The following is a 26,028-nucleotide window of genomic DNA, read 5'->3' as shown; positions in this document are numbered from 1 at the left end:
AGGCATCTATTGAAAACCTGCCGCCCTGGAGCGTCACCTCTTAAGGCAAACACTAAAAGAAATACCAGCTTGACTCAATATAGTTTAACTTCAAGAACAAAAACATGAAGGAACCCCTTTTCAACAGCTGACAATTTCATCTAAGCCTTGAGATTCACTTTTCAGACAAAAAAAGCAAAAATCTTCAATTATCCACTTCAGCACTTGCAGGGAAGAGACTAGAGACTAAGATGATAAGTGGGAGTTATAATGGTCAAGGCAGGAGGTGACAAGACCTAGATAATAAAACAACTGAAGAACAGTACAACTCCTTTGTCTGCTTTGTGCCAGGCACTGGACTGGGCTAGATGCTACAGCTAGAAAGACACCCTGCTGTGCCCAACACTGTGAAGACAGAAATAGTTCAATGAGAAGCAGACAACAGACTACAAAATATATTTGTCAGCTCAATCAGATGGCCAAGGAATTAAGAAATTTTGCTTTCGTAAGTAATGCTGTTTTCACATAGTTTTAAACCAAATTTTAGGGGCGCCTGGGTGGCTCAGTTGGTTGAGGGTCTGACTTCGGCTCAGGTCATGATCTCCGGGTTCCTGAGTTCGACCCCCACATTGGGCTCACTGCTATCAGCACAGAGCCTGCTCGGATCTTCCGTCCCCTCTTTCTCTACCCCTTCCCCACTCATGCTCTCTCAAAAATAAATAAACATTTTAAATACATAAATTGAATTTTAGATTTCCACTTAAGAATATTCTCAGTCTATTGCATCTCTGCCAGCTAACAGGATTTCTACTACTTCTATCAAATAGATGTTATATATGAATATCAGGGTTCATGGTCCAACATTGTGATTTTTATGTCTTCACTACTAAAAGACAACAGTTGATTTTCAGTGCTCTGAATAACTCTGAAAAAGAAATAAAATATGACTGCCATGTCTCGGCGATTTCAATTTTTTCAATATTTTTCACACTCTTAAATTCCAAAAGAATTATCTAACATACCATTCTTCTTTTCATTACAGGACTTACTCTAAAGAAAAGTAGCCAGAGATACTGTGCCAAACTATAAAAGGAAAACCAAACGGAAGTCAGGGAATCTGGGCTTTGCTACTAATTAATTAATTAGTCTTCTGACCTCTTTCTTGTGGTCCTATTTTCCTGGTTATGAAATGAGTTTTAGAGAGGATAATAATTGCTAAAGTTCCTTTCCTTAACAAAATATTGAATACCCAAACACGAAGAGCTGAAATGAAGCATAAATATGGATAGGAAAGTAAGAGGGTATCAAACTTCAACAAAACACTGTTTTGAAAATATTTTAAAATATTATTTACTTATTGATTTTTATTTAAATCAAAGTTAGTTAACATATAGTGTAATATTGATTTCAGGTATAGAACTTAGTGATTCATCACTTACAGATAACACCCAGTGCTCATCACAAGTACCCTCCTTAATGCCCATCACCCATTTAGCCCACCCCCCCCAACCTCCCCTCCAGCAATCCTCAGTTTGTTCTCTGTATTTAAGAGGAACTTATGGTTTCCTCCCTTTCTGTTTTCACTTATTTTTCCTTCCCTTCCCCTATGTTCATCTGTTTTGTCAAAATATTTTTAAATATTTTTTGAAGTTTATTTATTTATTTTGAGAAAGAGAGAGAGAGAGAGAGAAGGGGAGGGGCAGAGACAGAAGGAGAGAGAGAGGATCCCAAGCAGGTTCTGCACTATCAGCGTGGAGCCTGATACAGGGCGTAGACTCACAAGCCGCAAGTTCATGACCTGAACCAAAATCAAGAGTAAGATGCTTCACTGAGTCACCCAGGTGCCCCAAAATATTTTAAAAAGTAACTCCAAAAGAGGGGCACCTGGGTGGCTCAGTCAGTTAAGCGACCGACTTTGGCTTGGGTCATGATCCACTTTGTGGATTCAAGCCCCGCGTCGGGCTCTGTGCTGACAGCTCAGAGCCTGGAGCCTGCTTCCAATTCTGTGTCTCCCTCTCTCTGCACCTGCCCTGCTTGTGCTCTGTCTCTCTCTGACTCTCAAAAAATAAATGTTAAAAAAATATATAAATAAAAATAAAAATAAAAAGTAACTCCAAAAGAGGTAAAAAAAAAAAAACCTATCAACGTTCTCTCATAGCCAAAAACCCATAATCTCTAATCAGTCATGTAATAGCAAGAGTGAAGTCAAAGAATTATAAGTTTCCCATCTTGGAAATAGTCTGAGAGAGGGAGAAATATTTCAAAGAATATGATATTTGAACCTAATATAGTAAGTAGATGCACAAAAACATGTTTCATTAATAAATAAATATATCTAACCTAATAAATATGTAGCAACGTGTAATGCTTACGTGGGTATGTAAGATTTGGGTTGACTTATTAGCTCAGCCATTTCTCCTACTTCAAGTTAAACAAACTCCAAATAGTCTTTTCCTTACATATGGGTACCGTTGCTCATACAAAAGACTAGTAGAGACAACGTTAGTATTTCCTAGTGGGTAAAACGTGCTACCGTCATTTTGAAATACAAACAATAATATATCTAAGGATACTTGTATTATGAATATGGTGGGAACAATGATGAATGGATAGCAAGCACAGAAAATGAAAGTTGGAGCCTACACACCATCCAACAGTTTTCAATATAAATTCTCTTCTGATAAATTTCAAAGGGAAAGCTACTAATAACTAAACACAAAAGAAATGAAAAATTTTGACTACATAAGAGATGTATGAAAACAGCAATAAAAATCATAAGTATATAAAGCCAGAAAATGTTGAGGGTTTTTCTTTGTTTGCTTTTCTGGGGTTTTTGGTGGCAATTTATAGTTTTGCTATATTTAAAAACAGATATCGTTTATACTTGGAACTTGATTTGAGTCAGCCACTGCTGTATTGCCCCCCAGTCATTTGCAAAATATGAAAATACATGCATTCAAAGCATATAAGTCTTAAAATTGATATTATTACTAAGATCCCTTGAATCCTTAAAGCTAGTATATTCTTATTATACATTCTCTTACTTAATAAGAAGATCCCCCAAATAACTTAGCATTTGGGCTTCAATAAAATATTTTAGCAGACCCCCAATAGGAGGGAGACTATGGCATCTTAGTTTAAGTTAAAAGAAGAGAAGGATAGTGCTATCCCCTGCTGAGAGCTGTCAGGCAATGACGATGCTTCCTGTCTAGGTGAGACTTGAAAGGCCAACATTCTTTCCACACTGTAAACACATGAAGTGTTTGCCTTTAAAAGAATATTGAAGCTTTTTTGAAGAGCCTACCACCACCATGTGTGATTCTGGAAACAACCTAAGTAGGAGCAAATTCAAAATCAAATCTAGAGAAGATGCATTCCAGATTGATTTTTTTTAAGGGTAAGACTATAAATGACGATGAAAATATTTTTAGCATATCTCTTAAGCAGAATCATAGCAGCCTTTAGTAATAACCATACACAACTGTGTTACAGACATGGGATAATGGGGAAATGAGAAGGAACACAATCAGGAGACTGAGGAAATGGTTGTGTCAGGGACTCATATAGTTATTGAGCACCATGTGCCAGGCACGATGCCATGCATGTCACATAAGCTATTTCATTCAATCCTTACAGTATATCCATAAGGTTGAAATGATCGTTCCCATAATGTCAAGGAAATCTGGAGCAGTTAAATGACTACAGAAATTCACACATCTAAAAAAAAAAAAAAGAAAGAAAGAAAGAAAAGAAAAAGAAGGAAAGAAATTCTTATCTAGGAAACAGTACAGACAAAATTTTAAACCTAATCCTCCCCCTCTCAAATAGATGTTTCCATATAGAACCCAAACTATGTATCAGTCTTCCTATCATCTATCAAGAGTGGATGTTATTCCTCATTTTAAAAGTTAATTATAAAAGTTAGCTACATTCATAATAAGATAAGATCCAGGAATCAGGGGGAAAAAATGAGTGTTTTCTTCAATTATCACATACCAGTATCATGTAAGGTGTTTTAAATCTATTTTGTTAATTTTTCTCTGGGTAAACATAACAACTTGTTCAAGATTTAAGTCCCTAGTCCTACCCCCAGAAAACCTATCAAGTATAATAATATGATTAGGTATAATCATTAAATAATAAATATTAAAAATAAATGTTCCTGACTACCACTTCTAGTTAGGATGAAGAGAATTGTGACAGAATTTTACTTTCAACCTAACAACCAGAACAAGGCAGTTGATCTGTAAAACTCACAGTTTCTTTTTTTTTTTTAATAATTTTTTATGTGTATTTATTTTTGAGAGAGACTGCATGCAAGAGAGGCATAGAGAGAGGGGGGGGACAGAGGACCTGAGGAAGATGCTGTGCTGACAGCAGAGAGCATGAATCAGGGCTTGAACTCATGAACAACGAGATCACAACCTGAGCCAAAGTTGGATGCTTAACCGACAGAGCCACCCTGGGGGCCCCCCAAATCACAGTTTCTTAAAACCCATCATACAGCTAAGAATACAAAGAAACCTGAATGAACCAAATTCTAGAAAGTAATGAGTACTTTCAAGAAGAGAAGAGACCCAGAGCTAATTTTCCCCCTAGTAGACTGGCAGGAGAAGGAAGAATCTGCCATAGGTGTATCAGGATAAGCAAGCTGACCTTTAAAACTGAATTTTAAAACTTACAATGGCCTCACACAAGCTGACATGATGAACTAGTCTCCTGAGAAGCCTTAGCCACAGAGAGAGTCTACACCTACCCACCAACTCTTTCCCACTGGCCCTCACTGAGTACACAGGAGTGCACACTAAAAACCAGGCGCAGGGCAAGAACTGAGAGGATTCTTCCTGAAGCATGCTGGACCTTTTCTTAGTGCAAGGCAACAACCCATTGAAGGCTGGGAGTGGGAGCAACAGAAATCCCTCCAAGGCACTTCATGGCCTTATACGGTATTAGGGAGCAGTCACACTCAAGGCATTAGGGCAGAAGAGCTGAGATAAATCCTGTTGGGGCACTCCTGGCCTTCACTGACATGTCCTCTGGAGGCTGGAGGCAGGGCAACAGGATAAAGGAGATCTGTGTTGGAGAAAGCAGAATACAGGACTCAATGACGAAACTCCCCAGCAATCCAAAGATGCAGCTATAAAGCTAAGAGAGATCAGCCATGGCTGATCTGAGCTGGAGATTCAGCTATAAACCATAAAGAAAGTTCTGGAATCTCACCAGAATTCACATCCTGAACATTGCTATAAAGAAAGTCCTGATGTCTTTCTCAAAACCTTTAAAGGTAGAGATAAATGGAATGCAACTAAGCTAAAACAAAGGCCAGTCCCAAGTCAAGCACATATTAGACCAACTCACCTCACACTCCCTCCTCCCATGCTCCCACCCCCCACCTCCACCACACCTCCAACTCCCTACATGGGGCTTAGCAGATGAAGAGACATGCCCTTTTCTGGGGTAAATATCATTTACTTCAATCTCTACTGTTCCTTTATACACAATATCTGGCATACAATAAAATATTATGAGACAGAGAAGAAAATGTGATCCATGGTCAAAAATCAATAAAAACAGTTCTAAAAATAGTCTAGGTGCTAGAATTATTAGACCCTAAAAAATATGTTAAAATACTTGTGGAAAAGGAGGAAAACATGAGTGTATTCCAGCATAAGAGATGGAAAATATAAAGAAGAGTTAAATGGACATAGAAATGAAAAATGTATTAACAGAAATGAATGAATCATCAAAAGGGACTAACACAAGATCATACAAAGCTGAAAAGAAAATCAATTAACTTAATTATGGCCAAGAATTTTCCAAAATTGATTAAAGTTATTAACCCAGAGATTCAAGGAGCTCAGAAAAACACAAAGAAGTTAAATTCAAAGAACACCACAGCTAAGTACATCAAAGCCAAATTTTTGGTTAAGAAAATTTAAACGCAGATAGAGAAAAAGGACAAATTGCAAATAGGAGCCCAACAAAAATGACAGCTGGTGTTTTGTTGGAAACAACAGAAACCAGAAGATATAAAAAACAAAACAAAACAAAAACCTGGCATTCTGTATCCGGCAAAAAAAAAAAAAAAAAAAAAAATCCTTTGAAAATGAAAGTAAAATAAACACATTTTAAGATAGACTATAGAGATACAGGGCACCTGGCTGGCTCAGTCAGTAGAGCAGAGTAGACTCTTGATCTCAGGTCATGAGTTTTTGAGCCCCATGTTGGGTATGGAGCTTACACTAAAAAAAAAAAAAAAATTAAAAAATTTTAAAAAAAGACAACAGAGGAGAGAATTCATATCACAAATCTACTAAAAGAAGTGGTAAAGAAACTCTTCCGGCTGAAGGGAAATGCCTTCAGAGAGATGTCTGAATCTGCAAAACGAAATGAAAAGAAGCATAAAGCATCAAAATATGAATAAATATTAAAAACTTTAAAAACCATCTCCATTTTACATATATATATTCAATTTCTTTAAAATTCCATTGATTGCCTAAAGTAAAAAAATAATATCATAGTGTTTTAGCATATTTAATTTTAACGAAATTAAAATATATGAAAATGAGACTACCAAAGGTATGAGAAGTAAATGAAAGCACAGTGTTGAAAAGTTATCACATTGTTCCTAAAATAGATGTATTATTTGAAAGTAGACTATGGTAAGTTGTAGATGCATATTATAATCTCTAGAGCATCTCTGTTCAATAGAGTACCCATTAGTCACATGTTGCTATTTAAATTTGAGTTTAAATTAACTAAAATGAAATAAAATCTAAAATTATTTTCCTTGATTGCACTGATCACATTTTGAATGGTTAACCACATGTGGCTAGTGCCTGCTATATTGGACAGCACAAATATAAAGCATATCCATCACTACAGAAAATTCTACTGGACAGAGCTACTCTAGAAAAAGAGGCATAACGAGATAGCCTATGAAAGAGACAAAATGGATATATTATCCCTAAAAAGAAGACAAGAAAAGATGTATCACAAACAGGACAAAGAGCAAAAAAACATCAAGATGGTAGACTTAAACACACCTAAATCAATAATTATATTAAATGTAAATGGGCTGAACATTCCAATTCAAAGAAAGAGCTTGTCAGAATGGATGAATAAGCTGTTCAAAAGACACACTTGAAATATAAAAGCACAACTAGCTGAAAGTAAAAGAATGAAAAAGAACATACCATACAAACAGCACAAGAAGGATGGTATTGTTCACATTATTATCAGACAAAATAAACTTTAAGAAAAACAGTGTTACCAGAAAAAGACAGCATTGCATAATAAAAAGGACCATTCATAAAGAAGACATAACAATTATAAATATGTACATACCTATTATAGATGTTCAAAATATACAAAATACAAATGAGTAGGATAAAGGGGAAAACAGACAAATCTACAATCATAACAGACAGTTTAACACCACTTTATTGACTGAAGAGGTAGATAAAATCAATAAAAACATAAAGGACTTGAACAATATTGTCAACATTGACCAAATCTGTATTTATAGACTACAACAGCCAATATCAGCAGAACATCAATTCTTTTCAAAGTTTACATGAAATGCTCACTCAAAGAGGCCATATGCTGATCATAAGTCTCAATAATTTCAATTTCAAAGAACTGAGAATATTCTCTGACCATAATAGTATTAAATTAGAAATCAATAACTGTAAGGTAAAGAAAAACAAACCAAATACTGAAAATGAAGCAAACACACTTCTAAATAACTCTAACCAAAGAAAAAATTTGTGATTTTTTAGTAATATCTTGAGAGAAATAATAATGAAACCTTAACATATCAACTTTTATGAGGTAGAGCAAAAGCACTATTTTGATGGAAAATTATAGCTTTGGAGATCTAACTTAGGGGAAAAAAGCGGGGGGGGATCTGACCCTCTATCTTAAATAGTTGGACAAAGAATAGGAACCAAAGTAAATAAAAGTAAGGAAGTATTAAAGAGTGTAAATCAGTGAAATAACAAATGGACAAACAACAGAGAAAAATCAACAAAAAGCTATTTTTTTGAAAGTTAATATCACTGATAAACCCCTTAGGGTGATTAAAGAGAAAGAAAAAAAAACCCTCATTTCCAATATTAGGAATAAAAAAGGGAATAGCAATGCAGATTCTACAGATATTTAAAGAATAAAGGCTACATTATGAAAAAATTGCCAATAAATTTTAAAACTGAGATGAAATGGACCTATCCCTTTCAAATAAAACAGAGCTCTAAAGTTCTTAGGGAAAAAAAACAACAACAGACTTATCTTCACAACTTTGAAGTAGACAAAGATTTCTAAGACATAATAAGCATTAACCACAATAAAAGATAAACTGTATGTAATCAAAACTTCTGCCAACTAAATGATACCACTGAGAAAACGATTAGGCAAGGCAGGGACCAAAAACAAGTATTCATAATATGTAAGCATGACAAAGGACTTGTATATAAATAACTGTTACAAATCAACAATAAGAAGGTGAACTCAGTTTCTTTCAATAGGCAAAATATTTTAAGATAGTTCATGAAAGATATGCAAATAACCATTAATTACAGGAAAATATCTTGAACACCATTACTCATCAGCAACATGCAAATTACAACCAGAGTGAGAGAACATGCACTCCTGGAATAGCAGAGTAAGGACCTCTGAAAATCCACTCCTCTAAAAAAACAATGGCAACACTGCAAAAAGCTGTCAAAATCAATTTTTTTTTAGAACTCTAGAAATTAACAAGACTTCTAACAATCTGGCGATCATTTATCCAAGAAAAACAGGTGACCCTTAGTACGAACAGTAAGTTCTGTGGTATTTTAACTTGCCCTTTCCCCATCTCTCTCCCCAGCTCTCTGGAAACCTTGAAAAACAACTGCCTACAATGCTGGTGAAAACGAGCAGCCTGGCAACCACTGGAGGGAACAGAACAGGGTTGCAGCTTCCTAGGAGTCCCACTCCCAGAAAACTATCCCTACTTGACTTATCTAACAGCTTGCCGAAAAGCTCCCATTTGTTAGAATTTGACTTCATGTGACCCACTTGGAGCTCCCAGTGTGCAAATAACAACAAAAAATCAACAACTGTTTAACATCATAGTTGGAGGCACCAAAACTAGTTGGTGCTAACAAGAGGATGACCAAACAAACAAACAAAAAACTTAAAAGGAAAAACTGGGAGTAAGATGTCCAAGGCATACAGTGTACAACTAGGAATCTAGAAGGCCATGCACATGTCTGGGAAAGTTCTGAGAAGGGCCTAATTGCTCACCTTCAGCTGACATTGAAGATTTGCACAAGCTGGAAGACACAAGCAAACTTGTAAGCTGCCTGTGAAGCCCTGAAATCATGTCCAACATACACACAAGAGACCCTGGTCAAAGGCTAAGAGAACTGATTTCTTTGAGGCATTTAAGAAATCTCTCTTCCATCACTGGCTGGCCATTAAGCTAACTGAGTAAAAACTTCAATGGCTACATATGGCAAAGAATATAGACTTCAGAAAAATAGTCTACAAAAGTCATTAAACAAACAGGAGCAAAACCAAAGCCTAGGGAAGGGGGCATCTGATTTCCAGAGTCGTCCAATTATACTAGTTAACAGCTCTACTTTTCAAAAGAAATATGATAAGAAACACAAAGAAACAGGAAAGTATAGCATATACAGAGGAAAAAAGCAATCAAAAAAAAAAAATCTTTGAGGAAGCCAGATACTGAATTTAGTAGACAAACACTTTAAATTAGCTATGACAAACATGTTCAAAGAACAAAAAGAAATCATGTCTAAAAATTTAAAGTATGACAATACTCACTAGAAAATATCAATAAATACAAATTATAAAAAATTCAAAGAGAAATTCTGAAGTTAAAAACTACAAGTGAAATGAAAAATAATCACCAAAGAGGCTCAACAACAGATGTAAGCAGGCGGAATAATCAGCAAACTTGAGTAAGTCAATTGAGATTATCCAGCCCAAGAAACAGAAAGAAAAAAGGATAAAGAAAAATTAACAGACCCTCAGAAAGCTATAGTACACCTTCGAGTATATTAACACACACATCATGTGAGTCCCAGAAAGACAGAGAGGAGGGAAGAAATAATAATGAAGAATGATTACAAAGAACTCCCCCAAATTAATGGAAAACATTACTATGCATATCCAAGAAGCTCAACAAACTCCAAATAGGGCAAACTCAAAGAGACCACACTTAGACACATCATAGTCAAACCATCAAAAGATAAATGGGCTGTATGAGAGCACAGAGAAGTGGCTCATCATCAGAAGGGATTCTTGGTAAAATCAATAACTGATTTCTCATCAGAAACAATGGAGGGGCGCCTGGGTGGCGCAGTCGGTTAAGCGTCCGACTTCAGCCAGGTCACGATCTCGCGGTCCGTGAGTTCGAGCCCCGCGTCGGGCTCTGGGCTGATGGCTCGGAGCCTGGAGCCTGTTTCCGATTCTGTGTCTCCCTCTCTCTCTGCCCCTCCCCCGTTCATGCTCTGTCTCTCTCTGTCCCAAAAATAAATAAACGTTGAAAAAAAAAAAATTTTTTTAAATAAAAAAAATAAAAAAAGAAACAATGGAGGCCTGGGGCACCTGGATGGCTCAGTCGGTTCAGCATCCAACTTCAGCTCAGGTCATGATCTCACAGTTGGTGAGTTCAAGCCTTGCGACAGGCTCTGTGCTGACAACTCAGAGCCTGGAGCCTGCTTCAGATTGTGTGTCCCCCTCTCTCTCCGCCCCACCCCTGGTTGCGCTCTATCTCTCTCTGTCTTTGAAAAATGAATAAACATTAAAAAAAATTTTGGGGGGGGCGCCTGGGTGGCGCAGTCGGTTAAGCGTCCGACTTCAGCCAGGTCACGATCTCGTGGTCCGTGAGTTCGAGCCCCGCATCGGGCTCTGGGCTGATGGCTCAGAGCCTGGAGCCTGTTTCCGATTCTGTGTCTCCCTCTCTCTGCCCCTCCCCCATTCATGCTCTGTCCCTCTCTGTCCTAAAAATAAATAAAAAACGTTGAAAAAAACAATTTTTTTTAAGTAAATAAAAAAAGAAACTATGGAGGCCAGAGGCAGTAGGATGACATACTGAACATGCTGGGGGAAAAAAAAAAGTGTCAATCAAGAATTCATCAAACAACAAAGGTAAAATTAATAAATTTCCAGATAACAAAAACTGAGAGAATTTATCACTAGCAGCTCTACCCTACAAGCAATACTAAAGTGAGTCCCTCCTTCAAGCTGAAATGAAACTACACTAGATGGTAACTCAAATGCACACAAAGAAACAAAGAATACTAGTAAATATGTAAATATAAAGACAGCATGAACATATTTTTATTTGTAATTCCTTTCTTCTCTTGACTTGAGACAAATTCATATAGTGATAATTATAAAATTGTGATGATAGATTTTAATGTATAAATATATATTTTGGGGGTGCCTGGGTGGCTCAGTTGGTTAAGCATCCGACTTCAGCTCAGGTCATGATCTCGCAGTTTGTGAGTTCAAGCCCCATATGGGGCTCTGTAGTGAAAGCTCAGAGCCTGGAGCCTGCTTCAGATTCTGCGTCTCCTTCTCTCTCTGCCCCTCCCCCATTCTCTCTCTCTCTCTCTTTCTCTCTTTCTCTTTCTCTCTCTCTCAAAAATAAACATTAAAAAAAATTTTAAAGACTTATTTTGTATGATAACAGCAAAAAGGAAGTAGAAGGGAAAAGAGCTACATTAGAAAAAGTTTTTGCACACAACTGAAATTAAGTTATTAATAGGAACAAGTTTGTTTTAAGCTAAATTGGTAATTGTGATCCCTGGAGTGACCACTGAGAAAATAACTCAAAAAAAAGAAAAAATGCAGTAAAAGAAAAGTGAGGCAAAGAGGAGAGGACAGTCTGCAGAGCCATTCAGGAGGCAGAGTCATTGGAAACTTATGTCAGATGAAAGTGAGACATTCTCCCTCAAGGAGCACATAGTCTAGTGGAAGAATCTGAAAAGTGAACCAAAAAAAAATAGCCGTTTTGTGTCCAATGACTGGAACATAAAATAAGGAAGGGGAGTCATAGGAGACGAGGCTGAGACTATATCATGAAAGGTAAGGAATGATCTTTGTTCCGAAAGTATTAGGATTCATTTAAGGAATTGTGAGAAAAGAAGCGGCATGATTTTGAGCAAAAAATTGCCTGTGAGGCATTAGGGAGACGCACATCAAAACAACAAGATACCACTTCCCATAATAAAAACAGGTAATAATAAATGCTGGTGAAGATGCGGAGAAACTGGAACCCCCGGACACTGCAGGTGTGAACGTAAAATGGGGCAGCCTCTGTGGAGGGCAGTTTGATAATTCCTCAAAATGTTAAACAGAGAGCTACCATCTGACCTAGCAATTCCACTCCTAAATATATACCCAAGAAAACTGAAAACCCGTGTCTGTCAAAAAACTTATATGAATGTCCGTAACGGTATTATTCATAGCAACCTAAAAGTAGAGAAAAACCAAATGTCAACCAATGACTGGATAAACAAAATGTGGTATAGCCACACAATGGAATATTATTTAGCCATAAAAGGAATCAGGTACTGATACAGGCCACAACGTGGATGAACCTTGAAAACATTGTAAGTGAAGAAAGCCAGACACAGGCCACATATTGTATGATCTCATTTATATGAAATGTTCAGAGTAGGCAAATCTATAGATACAGAAAATATAGTAGCGGTTGCTGAAGGATGGGGGGGGTGGGGGGTGTATGAAGTTGTTGGAGAAGGAAACAAGGAGTTAATGGTACGAGGTTTCTCTTTGGTGTGATGAAAATGTTCAAAAGCTAAAGAGTGGCATGGTTGCACAACTCTGTGAATACATTAAAAACCACTGAGTTGTACATTTTAAGAAGGTAAGTTTTTGAAAAATGTAAATTTTATGGTATATTAATTGTATCTCAGTAAAGCTGTTACAAAACGAAAACCATGATTAGTTATTATTTCACACCTAGTATAATGAGTAAAATCAAAAAGATTAGAAATACTAATGTCGGCAAGGATACAGAACATCACCGTCGGTCAAAGGCTAAAACAGCACAAGTACCTTGGAGAACAGTTTGGCAGTATCTCATGAAGCGAAACAGCCATCCACCCAATGACACATCCACCCAACTCCTCATTATTTATTCAAGAGAAGTGAAAAGTCATGACTACAGGACTTGTACAGGAATGTTCATAGAACCTTATTTGCAACAATCTAAAAATGGAAACCCCCAAATGCCTATCGACAGAACAGATAAATTATGCTGTTATTTATACAACAGGACACTACTCAGCAATTAAGAACAAACTGATCAGTACAGGACCATGGATGGATTTAAAATCATTACCTTGATGGAAAGAAGCCAAATACACACATAGGAAAACTATACTATATGATTCTATTTACATAAAGCTAAAGAGCAGGCAAAACTAATCCATCATGGTAGGAAAAAAGACCATTGGCTTCCGGGGCAGATCAGAGGGGAAGGGGTACAAAAGAATATTCAGAGGTAATGCAAGTAATCTTGGTGGTTATGCAAGTTTATAAAATTGCCAAAACTAACCAAAATGAATACTTAAGATCCGTGCATTTTATTATATGTAAATTTGATCCCAATTGAAAAAAGAAAGAAAAGTATGTGAAAAATAAATGTTTTACTGAAATATTCAGGGGTGAGTGATAGGATGTCTGTCTGGGATAAGTTTTAAATACCCCAGAACAAAGACTAGAGGAGTCAGTTAAAAAGACTGGCATACACTGATAAACGTTAAAATTGAATGATAAGTACATCACGTTTATACTCTTCTCTCCAGTTTTGGATATCTTTGAAAATTCCCATAATGAAAAGTTAAAAGGCATTCACTCATAAATAAATGAGTATTTCTTACTGTAATTCTGTGGCACAAGTTCTGGGCTCTTAGGAGTTTTCAACTTGTAGGATACATCTCCAATATTAACTGTATCACCTAAAAAGAGAAAAAGGAAACACACCTTTACAAGAGACAATAAAACAACACACTATGCCTTTCCCAACAATGACTGCCCTGAGGACTTTATAGAAATGCACATGTCTGCCTGTGTTAGGCTTCATGGACACACCTATGTCAGCCACTATGCTCTAAAACTTGTATCCAAAGTGTAAGTTATATAATGGAGAAGTGAAGCACTGGGGAAATTCAGATTTTAAATGCTACATTAGCAAAAAAGGTGAGGTACTACAGAATTTATCAATTTATTATTTTCTAATAGCAACACTAATAAAGTCAACAATACAGAAGAATGCATTTTAAGATCATCCAAAGCATCCAAAAGGTGGCATCTTTAATACAAATTACAAACTTATTACATCTTTATAGGTTCCTATTTTTTCTATAAACATGTTCCCCAGCAACATAATCCAAAAATTCAATATTTCTAGGAAAGCCCCAGCCTATATGCCAAGAATTTCTACATGAAACCAGCACAAAACAAGCAAAAGTTCTCAGTAGATTCTACATGGTTCTAATTTTAAGTAGCATTAATTTGTGGCTCTGGCTGATCTTCTAAAGTGCAGGACTAAACCAAACAATCTCTGCTTTGCTCTCTCCAACAGCAAAATAGACATACTGATCCCATCTGCACCTGGTACTTCCTTTGTAAAGGGCTCAATGATACTTAGGAAAAGTAGCTGTGCAAAACACAAGTTCCAACATTGCCAGTTGTGAGCTAGTTAGGTGTCCCAGAGACTAAGGCCTAAAATCATCATAATAACAAAAACTGCCAACATTTGTTGAATGATTACTATCTGCTAAATACTTTATTCATTCCCAGAATAACCATATGAGACACAGGCTTTACAAATGAGGAAATTGGCAACTCTGTAAAAAAACTAAAAAAGATTTTATAGATGAATAAATGTATTATAGCTAAGTGAAAAGTTGAGAGAAAAGTAGGAACAACATGTAAAACTCAGGTGTACCTTCTCGTACAGAATATGTGTATATTTAGAGTGTAAATCAAAGGAATTTTCCTGTGAATTAGTCTAGACATCAGCTAATACTTACTGAATACTGGCTATTTGGCAAATATTGTTATAGACACATTATTTATGTTACTTCATTTAATCTTGGCTCTAAGCAACCTGTGATTCCTGGAGTTATTTCATATAACTGCTACAGCAGAAACCCCACCTCAAATTAGCATAGTAAAAAGGCATTGCAACCACAATGAGGTACCACCTGACACTTGTCAGAATGGCTAAAATTAACAATTTAGGAAACAACAGATGTTGACGAGGATGCAGAAAAAGGGGAACACTTCTCCACTGTTGATGGCAATGCAAACTGGGGAAGACACTCTGGAAAACAGTATGGAGGTTCCTCAAAAAATTAAAAATGGAACTACCCTACGACCGAGCAATTGTACTACTAAGTATTTATCCAAGGGATACAGATATGCTGTCTCGAAGGAGCACATGCACCCCAATGTTTATAGCAGCACTATCAACAATTGCCAAAGTACGGAAAGAGCCCAAATGTCCATTGATGGATGAATGGATAAAGACGATATGGTACATATATGGAGTATTACTTGGCAATCAAAAAGAATGAAATCTTGCCATTTGCAATTACATGGATGGAACTAGAGGGTATTATGCTAAGTGAAATTAGTCAGAGAAAGACAAACACCATATGATTTCACTCATATGTGGAAAGAAAGGAAAAATAATATAAAAACAGAGGGAGGCAAACCATAAAAGACTCTTAAATGCAGAGAACAAACTGAGGGCTGCTGGAGAGGAAGTGGGTTGGGGTGATGGGCATTAAGGAGGGCACTTGTTGGGATGAGCACTGGGTTATGAATCACTGGGTTCTACTCCTGAAACCAATACTACACGGTATGTTAACTAACTTGAATTTAAATAATTTTTTTTAAAGGCACTGGAGTTTGTTACAGCAGTTATAGGAAATAGCTCACAGGAGCCATGGGTTACTGAAGAGACCACGACTCAGTTACTAGTCCACAGCATGGTAGAGAAGGCAAAGGAGAAACAGAAGTCACACAAAACCACACCTTAGGAAAAGCTCACTGAGACACTGTCCCTTGTACCACTAGATCCACACCTGGGATATCATGACCAGAGGACAACTTTTTCCCCCATTTCATTTTGGTAATTTTTAAACCTGTAGGAAAGTTGGAAAAACACTATCTTAAGTTACAGAAATCATGATTCTTCATCTGTAATCTAGTCTTCAGATACATCTTCTAACAATAAGGACACCGCCACAGGTAAACTGTTCATACAGCCTCTGCATAATTCCCTCATGACTCAAGAGTCCTGGGCAGGGCAGTTAACTGGCGGAGCCAAGGTTACTACCCACAGCCTGGCTGCAGGAGGCAGGCAGGAGGAAGAGCTGACCACTGTGATTTCCGGGGTAGAGTCGGAGCTCTGCCTCCTTTCAAGACTTACACCATAGGGGATTCTACCACTTTCTCCCTCTCCCCCCATCTCCTAGCCCCATCACCTCCTCTCTTTCCTTTCTACCTCACCATGACCCCAAGTCTTCCTCGCTTGCTCTGCCTCTTCTCCTCAACTTCCTAACACTGCGTGCAGAGGCCCAGTTCTAGCCTCTTTTCTATTCCACCTACCACCTCTCCTTGAAGAGCTCACCCAGTCTTACATCTTTCAATGCAACTAATATGTTCCTGGCTCCCAAATTTGTATCGCTAACCCAGGCCACTGAACTCCAAACATGGATACCAACAGACACTGAGATGCCTAACATATGTTAAACCTAACATATTCAAAATTGAGCTTCTGATCTTTACACCAAAATATGCTCTACGCACAGTATTCCCCAGTTCTGCAAATGGCAACTTACTCCTTCCAGGGGCTCAAACCAGAAATCTTGCAGCCACTCTTAACTTTTCTCTCACCTAACACATCTCCTGCCTCAACCCTTGCACCCTGCAGTTTATTCTCAACAGAGCAGCCACAGTGATCATAATAAAATAGGAGTCAAGTAATACAAGTCCTTGCTCAATCCTCATCTTTGCAATGGTCCAAAAGGCTATTTTGATCTCACTCCGCCATTTCCTCTTACCTCATCTCCTACAAGTGTCCTCCTGACTTATTCTACTCCAGCCACACTGGCCTCCTCACTATTCCTTCAACATGTCAGACTCATACTCATTTCAGGCTTTTGCACTGGATTTTCCTACTGACTGAAATGTTTTTCCCACACATATCCATTTAGCAATCAGGGCCCAACCATTTGTGAAGATGGGGCAAGGATAGTGCAGTATCCTGGGACTAGCAATAATAGGAAGCCATGGCCACCACTAGGCTTGTAAGGACCTATGCAAGTAGAAGGGGACAGTGCCTGCAGAGAAAGTATATTTAGAAAGCTTCCTGAGTGAACTGTGACCCTTTGTGGAGGAATACAGCAAACCTATGGTGGTGACCTGGCAAGGAGGAGGCTGGGGAATAAACAGGAAACAAAACTTGACAGAACTAAAAGTAGAACTAGATAAATCCATAATCATACTTGGATATTTTAATATATCTCAGCACTTCATGAAGAGCAAGAAAAAAATAGAAGGATATAGAAATAAGAATATTTCTTCCTCAGCCTTTGGCTAAAATCAACTGGAAAATAGGATAGAGAAAATCTGAAAACACGATTAACCATTCAACATAAATGACTTTTACAGAACTCTGCACCCAACAAGGGCAGAATACATATTTTTTGCAAATACACATGAGACATTCACCAAACTAGATCTTAGGCTGGACCGCAAGGCAAATCTTAATAAATGTCAAAGGGATGAAATCATACAAAATATGTCTTCTGATCAGAATGTAATTACCTAGAAATCAATAACTAAAAGATAACTGGAAAATCTCTCAACATTCGGAAATCAAACCAAAGGCTTCTAAAAAAACCCAAAGAAGCAATCACAATGAAAATTGGACTTGTGAAGAAATAAGGATAGCGATCTAGTCATGCCTGCTGTAGGCAAAGAAGAAAATGACATTCATAGGCAGTAGGTATTTGACCTTCCTGCCTCAAAGCTGATGTTCTTGGCCACCTTCTGTTACCATGCTATACTTTTCCTGAGTCGTCTAATCCCTGCTAATGGCCCAACTCTGACCTCTGTACACTAAAGCCTTAAACGTCCCCTTTGGCTCAGATCTCTCTCCTGAGATCCATATCTATCAGCAGGCTACTGGACATTCTTAGATGTTCTAGAGATAATTCAACTTTAACATGAGAAAATCATAACTTTTTACTTTCTGTGTGTGTTGTCCAATTATGTCCAACCAGCTCTACCTCTTCTATTCCTATCTCAGTGATTGATGCTTTATTCCCTGGCCTGAAAGTTCTTCCACAACTCTCTCACACCCTTTCCCTTCAGACCCCTACTCCTCAAATCTCTTCATCTCCCCGTTGAACTTTCCCTAACTTTTCCTTTTGCATGATCTCCACCTCCATCAAGAATTGATCCTCTCATTCCTGTCTTTCTGCTAGCACAGTATCTGGCTCATGTTTCTGTAATAGCATTTCTCACACTGTATTACAAGTATTGATTATTGTTCCTCTGCAATAATTCTCTTTAAGTTAGGATACACACTTCCTAAGGGTCCAGAGCACGGCAGTCTTAAGGAGATCAGTTTCTAGATCCGTTCTTCCCGAATGCTGACCTGACAGAACTGGCCCTGCAGGTCCTTCGTTCCCAGAGGCTCTTTCAGAAGCCCTCCCCCTTACATTTCTACAGTGGATGGTGCACTGCTCCAGTGGACTAAACAAATGAGGCATTTTCAATTATGGTCTAGGAGAAGCTTCCTTTAAAGATTATTCAAGTCAACATAAACTGCCTCAGAATAGTTTCTCCATGTCTCGCATATTCCTACTAAAAGTGAAGAGTAGCTTTAGAAATGCCTGAAGTATTTTTGGCCTGTGTCAGATACAGTATATTGCAGAGTAGGGAAGCGGGAGTTAATATTGTCAAATAATCCAAGATGGGAGAGCTCAGAGTGCAAACCTGGCTTTTTACGTACTTAAAGGCAAGCTGCTTTTTACCTTTCCTCAATTCTTACCTTGAGAACACATACTATTCCTACACACACACAAGAAGGCACTTCTGAACACCTGAAGCAGCACATATAATTAACGCTGCTCAGTTTTAATGTCACTGAAGTAACTGTCAGTACTACCAAGATTTTCACAATATGGTGGATAAAGACCACACAAAAAACTTTTAAATGTCTGTTTCAGATCAGATAGGTGTCTTTCAAAAGCCTGTTAAAAATTTCTTCTCAAATGTCATCATGAACCATTCATTCCAATTACAATCATTCCTCATCTTATAAAATGGCTATTTTCTAACTCTTACGGTGAAAAGGACATACTACCTTCTGAACCAGTTAGTTCTCATTTCACTAAATACAGTGTCAAAGCTGGATCATGAGGATTAAACAAACTGATGCATTTATTTCTGATTTTTATACATTTTAATTGTTCTCTAAGACGCATCAACAAAGTTTATTACACATTTAATAAAACAATATGTCTTCTATCAGAGACCTCACTACATAAATAACTTCCTTTAACTATTACATTACTTATAAATTATACTAAAAAATAAAACTGCAAAGCATACATTATGAGATCGATGACTTAAATATGTGACCACTAGATTTTACTGCATTTAGTAATCTAGCCTATAAAATGTGGCCTGCAATTTCTCATTCAGTGGTTTTTATAACATTCCTTATTATACATACTAACACATTCATTCGAATTGAAAGGAAAAATGTTTTTTTCTGTCAGAAAGCCTAATTAAGCTGATTGAATTGATAATACAGGCTACCTTTTTTAATTATGAAAACTAAAATTTGATTAAAAAGTACTTAGGCACGCGCTCTCTCAAAAATAATTAAACACTAACAAAAAAAATTTTTTTAAGAATTTATGTTTCAACTGGCTGCTATTTGTAAACTCACTTTATACTTCTCTCTCAAAACAACTTAGAGATCCATAAGTGGCTCAGCACTGAGGTAAAATGATCAAAATGCCCGAAGAGCATGAGATAAAAATGACCTGAGGGAAGATGGCAGCGTAGAAGGCCTCTGGGCTCACCGTGTCCTGCTGATCACTTAGATTCCACCCACACCTGCCTAAATAACCCAGAAAACCGCCAGAAGGCTAGCAGAACGGATTCTCCGGAGCCAAGCGCAGACGAGAGGCACGGAAGAGGGTAGGAAGGGCGGAGAGGCGGTGCGCGCTCCACGGACTGGCGGGAGGGAGCTGGGGCAGAGAGGCGGCCCGCCGGCCAAGCAGAGGCCCCCAGTCTGGCTGGCAAAAGCGGAGGGGCCGGACGGAGTGTGTTTGGACAGCAAGCGGGACTTATCATCTGGAAGGTTATAAGCTAACAGCTCTGCTCAGAGAGCAGGAGGCCTGGGGGACAACGGGAGGGAGAGTTGTTGAGCCCCGGAAGACAGAGCGCAGCTCAGCGGCAGGGAACAAAGGCGCCCGCCAGCGCCATCTCCCTCGCCCATCCCCCAGCCAAAATCCCAAAGGAAACCAGTTCCCGCCATGGAACTTGCTTGCCACGGATCTTGCTTGCACCCAACGCTGTGCTTCTGCGGATCCATCCCTCCGGCCGGTCTTACTTCCTCCCGGTGCTGCAGGGCCCCTCCCAAAGCGGATCTCCGAAGGAAAAGCGAGCTGAGCCTGCCCCTCCCGCCCCCGTGCACCTTGCCGATCCACCCCAGCTAATACGCCAGATCCCCAGGCTGATCCCACAAGCCTGTCAGTGTGCAAGTAGCCCAGACAGGCCACGCCACCCCACAGTGAATCCCGCCCCAAGGAGAGGGGAAGAGAAGGCACACACCAGTCTGACTGTGGCCCCAGCGGTGGGCTGGGGGCAGACATCAGGTCTCACTGTGGCCCTGCCCACTAACGCAAGTTATTCAAGACAGCACAGGGGAAGTGCCCTGCAGTTCCACACTACTCCAGGGTCTAACCAAAATGAGGAAACGGACGAATTCCCCTCAAAAAAACCTCCAGGAAATAATGACAGCTAACGAACTGATGAAAAATGATTTAAACAATATAACAGAAAGTGAATTTAGAATAATAGTCATAAAATTAATCGCTGGGCTTGAAAACAGTATAAAGGACAGCAGAGAATCCCTTGCTACAGAGATCAAGACACTCAGGAACAGCCAGGAAGAGCAAAAAAATACTACTAATGAGCTGCAAAATAAAATGGAGATGACCACAGCTCGGATTATAGAGGCAGAAGAGAGAATAGCTGAACTAGAAGATAAAATTAAGGAAAAAGAAGCAGCTGAGAAAAAGATAAAAAAAATCCAGGACTATGAGGGGAAAATTAGAGAACTAAGTGATGTACTAAAGAGAAATAATCTACGCATAATTGGTATTCCAGAGGAGGAAGAGAGAGGGAAACGTGCTGAAGGTGTACTTGAAGAAATCATAGCTAGAACTTCCCTGATCTGGGGAAGGAAAAAGGCATTGAAATCCAAGAGGCACAGAGAACTCCCTTCAGACATAACTTGAATCGATCTTTTGCACAACATATCATAGTGAAACTGGCAAAATACAAGGATAAGGAGAAAATTCTGAAAGCAGCCAGGGATAAACATGCTCTAACATATAAAGGGAGACCGATAAGACTAGTGACAGATCTCTCTACTGAAACTTGGCAGGCCAGAAAGGAATGGCAGGAAATCTTCAATGTGATGAACAGAAAAAATATGCAGCCAAGAATCCTCTATCCAGCAAATCTGTCATTTAGAATAGAAGGAGAGATAAAGGTCTTCCCAAACAAACAAAAACTGAAGGAATTCATCACCACTAAACCAGCCCTACAAGAGATCCTAAGGGGGATCCTGTGAGACAAAGTACCAGAGACATCACTACAAGCATGAAACCTATGGACATCACAATGACTCTAAACCCATATCTTTCTATAATAACACTGAATGTAAATGGACTAAATGCACCAACCAAAAGACATAGGGTATCAGAATGGATAAAAAAACAAGACCCATCTATTTGCTGTCTACAAGAGACTCATTTTAGATCTGAGAACACCTTTAGAATGAGAGTGAGGGGATGGAGAACTATTTATCATGCTACTGGAAGCCAAAAGAAAGCTGGAGTAGCCATACTCATATCAGACAAACTAGACTTTAAATTAAAGGCTGTAACAAGAGATGAAGAAGGGCATTATATAATCATTACAGGGTCTATCCATCAAGAAGAACTAACAATTATAAATGTCTATGTGCTGAATACAGGAGCCCCCAAATATATAAAACAATTACTCACAAACATAAGCAACCTTATTGACAAGAATGTGGTAATTGCAGGGGACTTTAATACCCCACTTACAACAATGGATAGATCATCTAGACACATGATCAATAAAGAAACAAGGGCCCTGAATGATACACTGGATCAGATGGACTTGACAGATATATTTAGAACTCTGCATCCCAAAGCAACAGAATATACTTTCTTCTCGAGTGCACATGGAACATTCTCCAAGAAAGATCACATACTGGGTCACAAAACAGCCCTTCATAAGTATACAAGAATTGAGATCATACCATGCATACTTTCGGACCACAATGCTATGAAGCTTGAAATCAACCACAGGAAAAATTCTGGAAAACCTCCAAAAGCATGGAGGTTAAAGAACACCCTACTAAAGAATGAAAAGGTCAACCAGGCAATTAGAGAAGAAATTAAAAAATATATGGAAACAAACGAAAATGAAAATACAACAATCCAAACGCTTTGGGATGCAGCAAAGGCAGTCCTGAGAGGAAAATACATTGCAATCCAGGCCTATCTCAAGAAACAAGAAAAATCCCAAATACAAAATCTAACAGCACACCTAAAGGAAATAGAAGCAGAGCAGCAAAGACACCCCAAACCCAGCAGAAGAAGAGAAATAATAAAGATCAGAGCAGAAATAAACAATATAGAATTAAAAAAACTGTACAGCAGATCAATGAAACCAAGAGTTTGTTTTTTGAAAAAATAAACAAAATTGATAAACCTCTAGCCAGGCTTCTCAAAAAGAAAAGGGAGATGACCCAAATACATAAAATCATGAATGAAAATGGAATTATTACAACCAATCCCTCAGAGATACAAACATTTATCAGGGAATACTATGAAAAATTATATGCCGACAAACTGGACAACCTGGAAGAAATGGACAAATTCCTAAACACCCACACACTTCCAAAACTCAAACAGACCCATAACCAACAAAGAAATTGAATCGGTTATCAAAAATCTCCCAACAAGTAAGAGTCCAGGACCAGATGGCTTCCCTGGGGAATTCTACCAGACATTTAAAGCAGAGATAATACCTATCCTTCTCAAGCTATTCCAAAAAATAGAAAGGGAAGGAAAACTTCCAGACTCATTCTATGAAGCCAGTATTACTTTGATTCCTAAACCAGACAGAGACCCAGAAACCCAGTAAAAAAAAAAAAACTACAGGCCAATATCCCTGATGAATATGGATGCAAAAATTCTCAATAAGATACTAGCAAATTGAATTCAACAGCTTATAAAAAGAATTATTCACCATGATCAAGTGGGATTCATTCCTGGGATGCAGGGCTGGTTCAACATTCGCAAATCAATCAAGGTGATACATCACATTAATAAAAGAAAAGATAAGAACCATATGATCCTGTCAATTAATGCAGAAAAAGCATTTGACAAAATTCAGCATCCTTTCTTAATAAAAACCCTCAAGAAAGTCGGGATAGAAGGAACATAAACATCATAAAAACCATTTATGAAAAGCCCACAGCTAACATCATCCTCAATGGGGAAAAACTGAGCGCTTTCCCCCTGTGATCAGGAACACGACAGGATGTCCACTCTCTCCGCTGTTGTTTAACATAGTGCTGGAAGTTCTAGCATCAGCAATCAGACAAGAAAAGGAAATCAAAGGCATCAAAATTGGCAAAAATGAAGTCAAGCTTTCACTTTTTGCAGATGACATGATATTATACATGGAAAACCCGAAAGACTCCACCAAAAGTCTGCTAGAACTGATACATGAATTCAGCAAAGTTGCAGGACACAAAATCAATGTACAGAAAGCAGTTGCATTCTTATACACTAATAATGAAGCAACAGAAAGACAAAGAAACTGATCCATTCACAACTGCACCAAGAAGCATAAAATACGTACAAATAAATCTAACCAAAGATGTACAAGATCTGTATGCTGAAAACTATAGAAAGCTTATGAAGGAAATTGAAGAAGATATAAAGAAATGGAAAAACATTCCGTGCTCATGGGTTGGAAGAATAAATATTGTTAAAATGTCAATACTACCCAAAGCTATCTACACATTCAATGCAATCCCAGTCAAAATTGCACCAGCATTCTTCTCAAAGCTAGAACAAGCAATCCTAAAATGCATATGGAACCACAAAAGGCCCCGAATAGCCAAAGTAATTTTGAAGTAGACCAAAGCAGGAGGCATCACAATCCCAGACTTTAGCCTCTACTACAAAGCTGTCATCATCAAGACAGCATGGTATTGGCACAAAAACAGACACATAGACCAATGGAATAGAATAGAAACCCCAGAACTAGACCCACAAACGTATGGCCAACTCATCTTTGACAAAGCAGGAAAGAATATCCAATGGAAAAAAGACAGTCTCTTTAACAAATGGTGCTGGGAGAACTGGACAGCAACATGCAGAAGAATGAAACGAGACCACTTTCTTACACCATTCACAAAAATAAACTCAAAATGGATAAAGGACCTCAATGTGAGACAGGAAACCATCAAAACCCTAGAGGAGAAAGCAGGAAAAGACCTCTCTGACCTCAGCGGCAGCAATTTCTTACTTGACGCATCCCCAAAAGCAAGGGAATTAAAAGCAAAAATGAACTATTGGGACCTCATGAAGATAAAAAGCTTCTGCACAGCAAAGGAAACAATCAACAAAACTAAAAGGCAACCAACGGAATGGGAAAAGATATTTGCAAATGACATATCAGACAAACGGCTAGTATCCAAAATCTATAAAAAGCTCACCAAACTCCACACCCAAAAAACAAATAATCCAATGAAGAAATGGGCAGAAAACATGAAAAGACACTTTTCTAAAGAAGACATCCGGATGGCCAACAGGCACATGAAAAGATGCTCAACATCGCTCCTCATCAGGGAAATACAAATCAAAACCACACTCAGATATCACCTCATGCAGTCAGAGTGGCCAAAATGAACAAATCAGGAGACTATAGATGCTGGAGAGGATGTGGAGAAACGGGAACCCTCTTGCACTGTTGGTGGGAATGCAAATTGGTGCAGCCGCTATGGAAAGCAGTGTGGAGGTTCCTCTAAAAATTAAAAATAGACCTACCCTATGACCCAGCAGTAGCACTGCTAGGAATTTACCCAAGGGATACAGGAGTACTGATGCATAGGGGCACTTGTACCCCAATGTTTATAGCGGCACTCTCAACAATAGCCAAATTATGCAAAGAGCCTAAATGTCCATCAACTGATGAATGGATAAAGAAATTGTGGTTTATATACACAATGGAGTACTACATGGCAATGAGAAAGAATGAAATATGGCCCTTTGTAGCAACGTGGATGGAACTGCAGAGTGTGATGCTAAGTGAAATAAGCCATACAGAGAAAGACAGATACCATATGGTTTCACTCTTATGTGGATCCTGAGAAACTTAACAGAAACCCATGGGGGAGGGGAAGGAAAAAAAAAAAAGGTTAGAGTGGGAGAGAGCCAAAGCATAAGAGACTCTTAAAAACTGAGAACAAACTGAGGGTTGATGGGGGGTGGGAGGGAGGGTAGGGTAGGTGATGGGTATTGAAGAGGGCAGCACTGGGTGTTGTATGGAAACCAATTTGACAATAAATTTCATATATTAAACAAAAAAGTATTTAAACATGATAAAAGCATTTTCTCAAATACTATACTGGCAAAGGTA

At 38.3% G+C, this 26,028-nt stretch overlaps 1 protein-coding gene across 3 annotated transcripts in view; it reads right to left on the bottom strand.

The window, feature by feature from the left end:
- VWA8 (von Willebrand factor A domain containing 8) overlaps nt 1-26,028 on the bottom strand; it is a 363,734-nt gene that overhangs the window by 330,920 nt on the left and 6,786 nt on the right. For all 3 annotated transcript variants that reach the window (XM_047859419.1, XM_047859262.1, XM_047859340.1), the window contains exon 2: nt 13,899-13,976. In XM_047859419.1, the coding sequence (XP_047715375.1) occupies nt 13,899-13,976 (78 nt within the window). The remainder of the gene's footprint in view (nt 1-13,898; nt 13,977-26,028) is intronic.

The sequence above is a fragment of the Prionailurus viverrinus genome, chromosome A1 (genome assembly GCF_022837055.1).
Source record: "Prionailurus viverrinus isolate Anna chromosome A1, UM_Priviv_1.0, whole genome shotgun sequence".
NCBI lineage: Eukaryota > Metazoa > Chordata > Mammalia > Carnivora > Felidae > Prionailurus > Prionailurus viverrinus.
The sequence above is the reverse complement of the archived record's forward strand: the minus strand, read 5'-3'. Positions and strand labels throughout refer to the sequence as shown.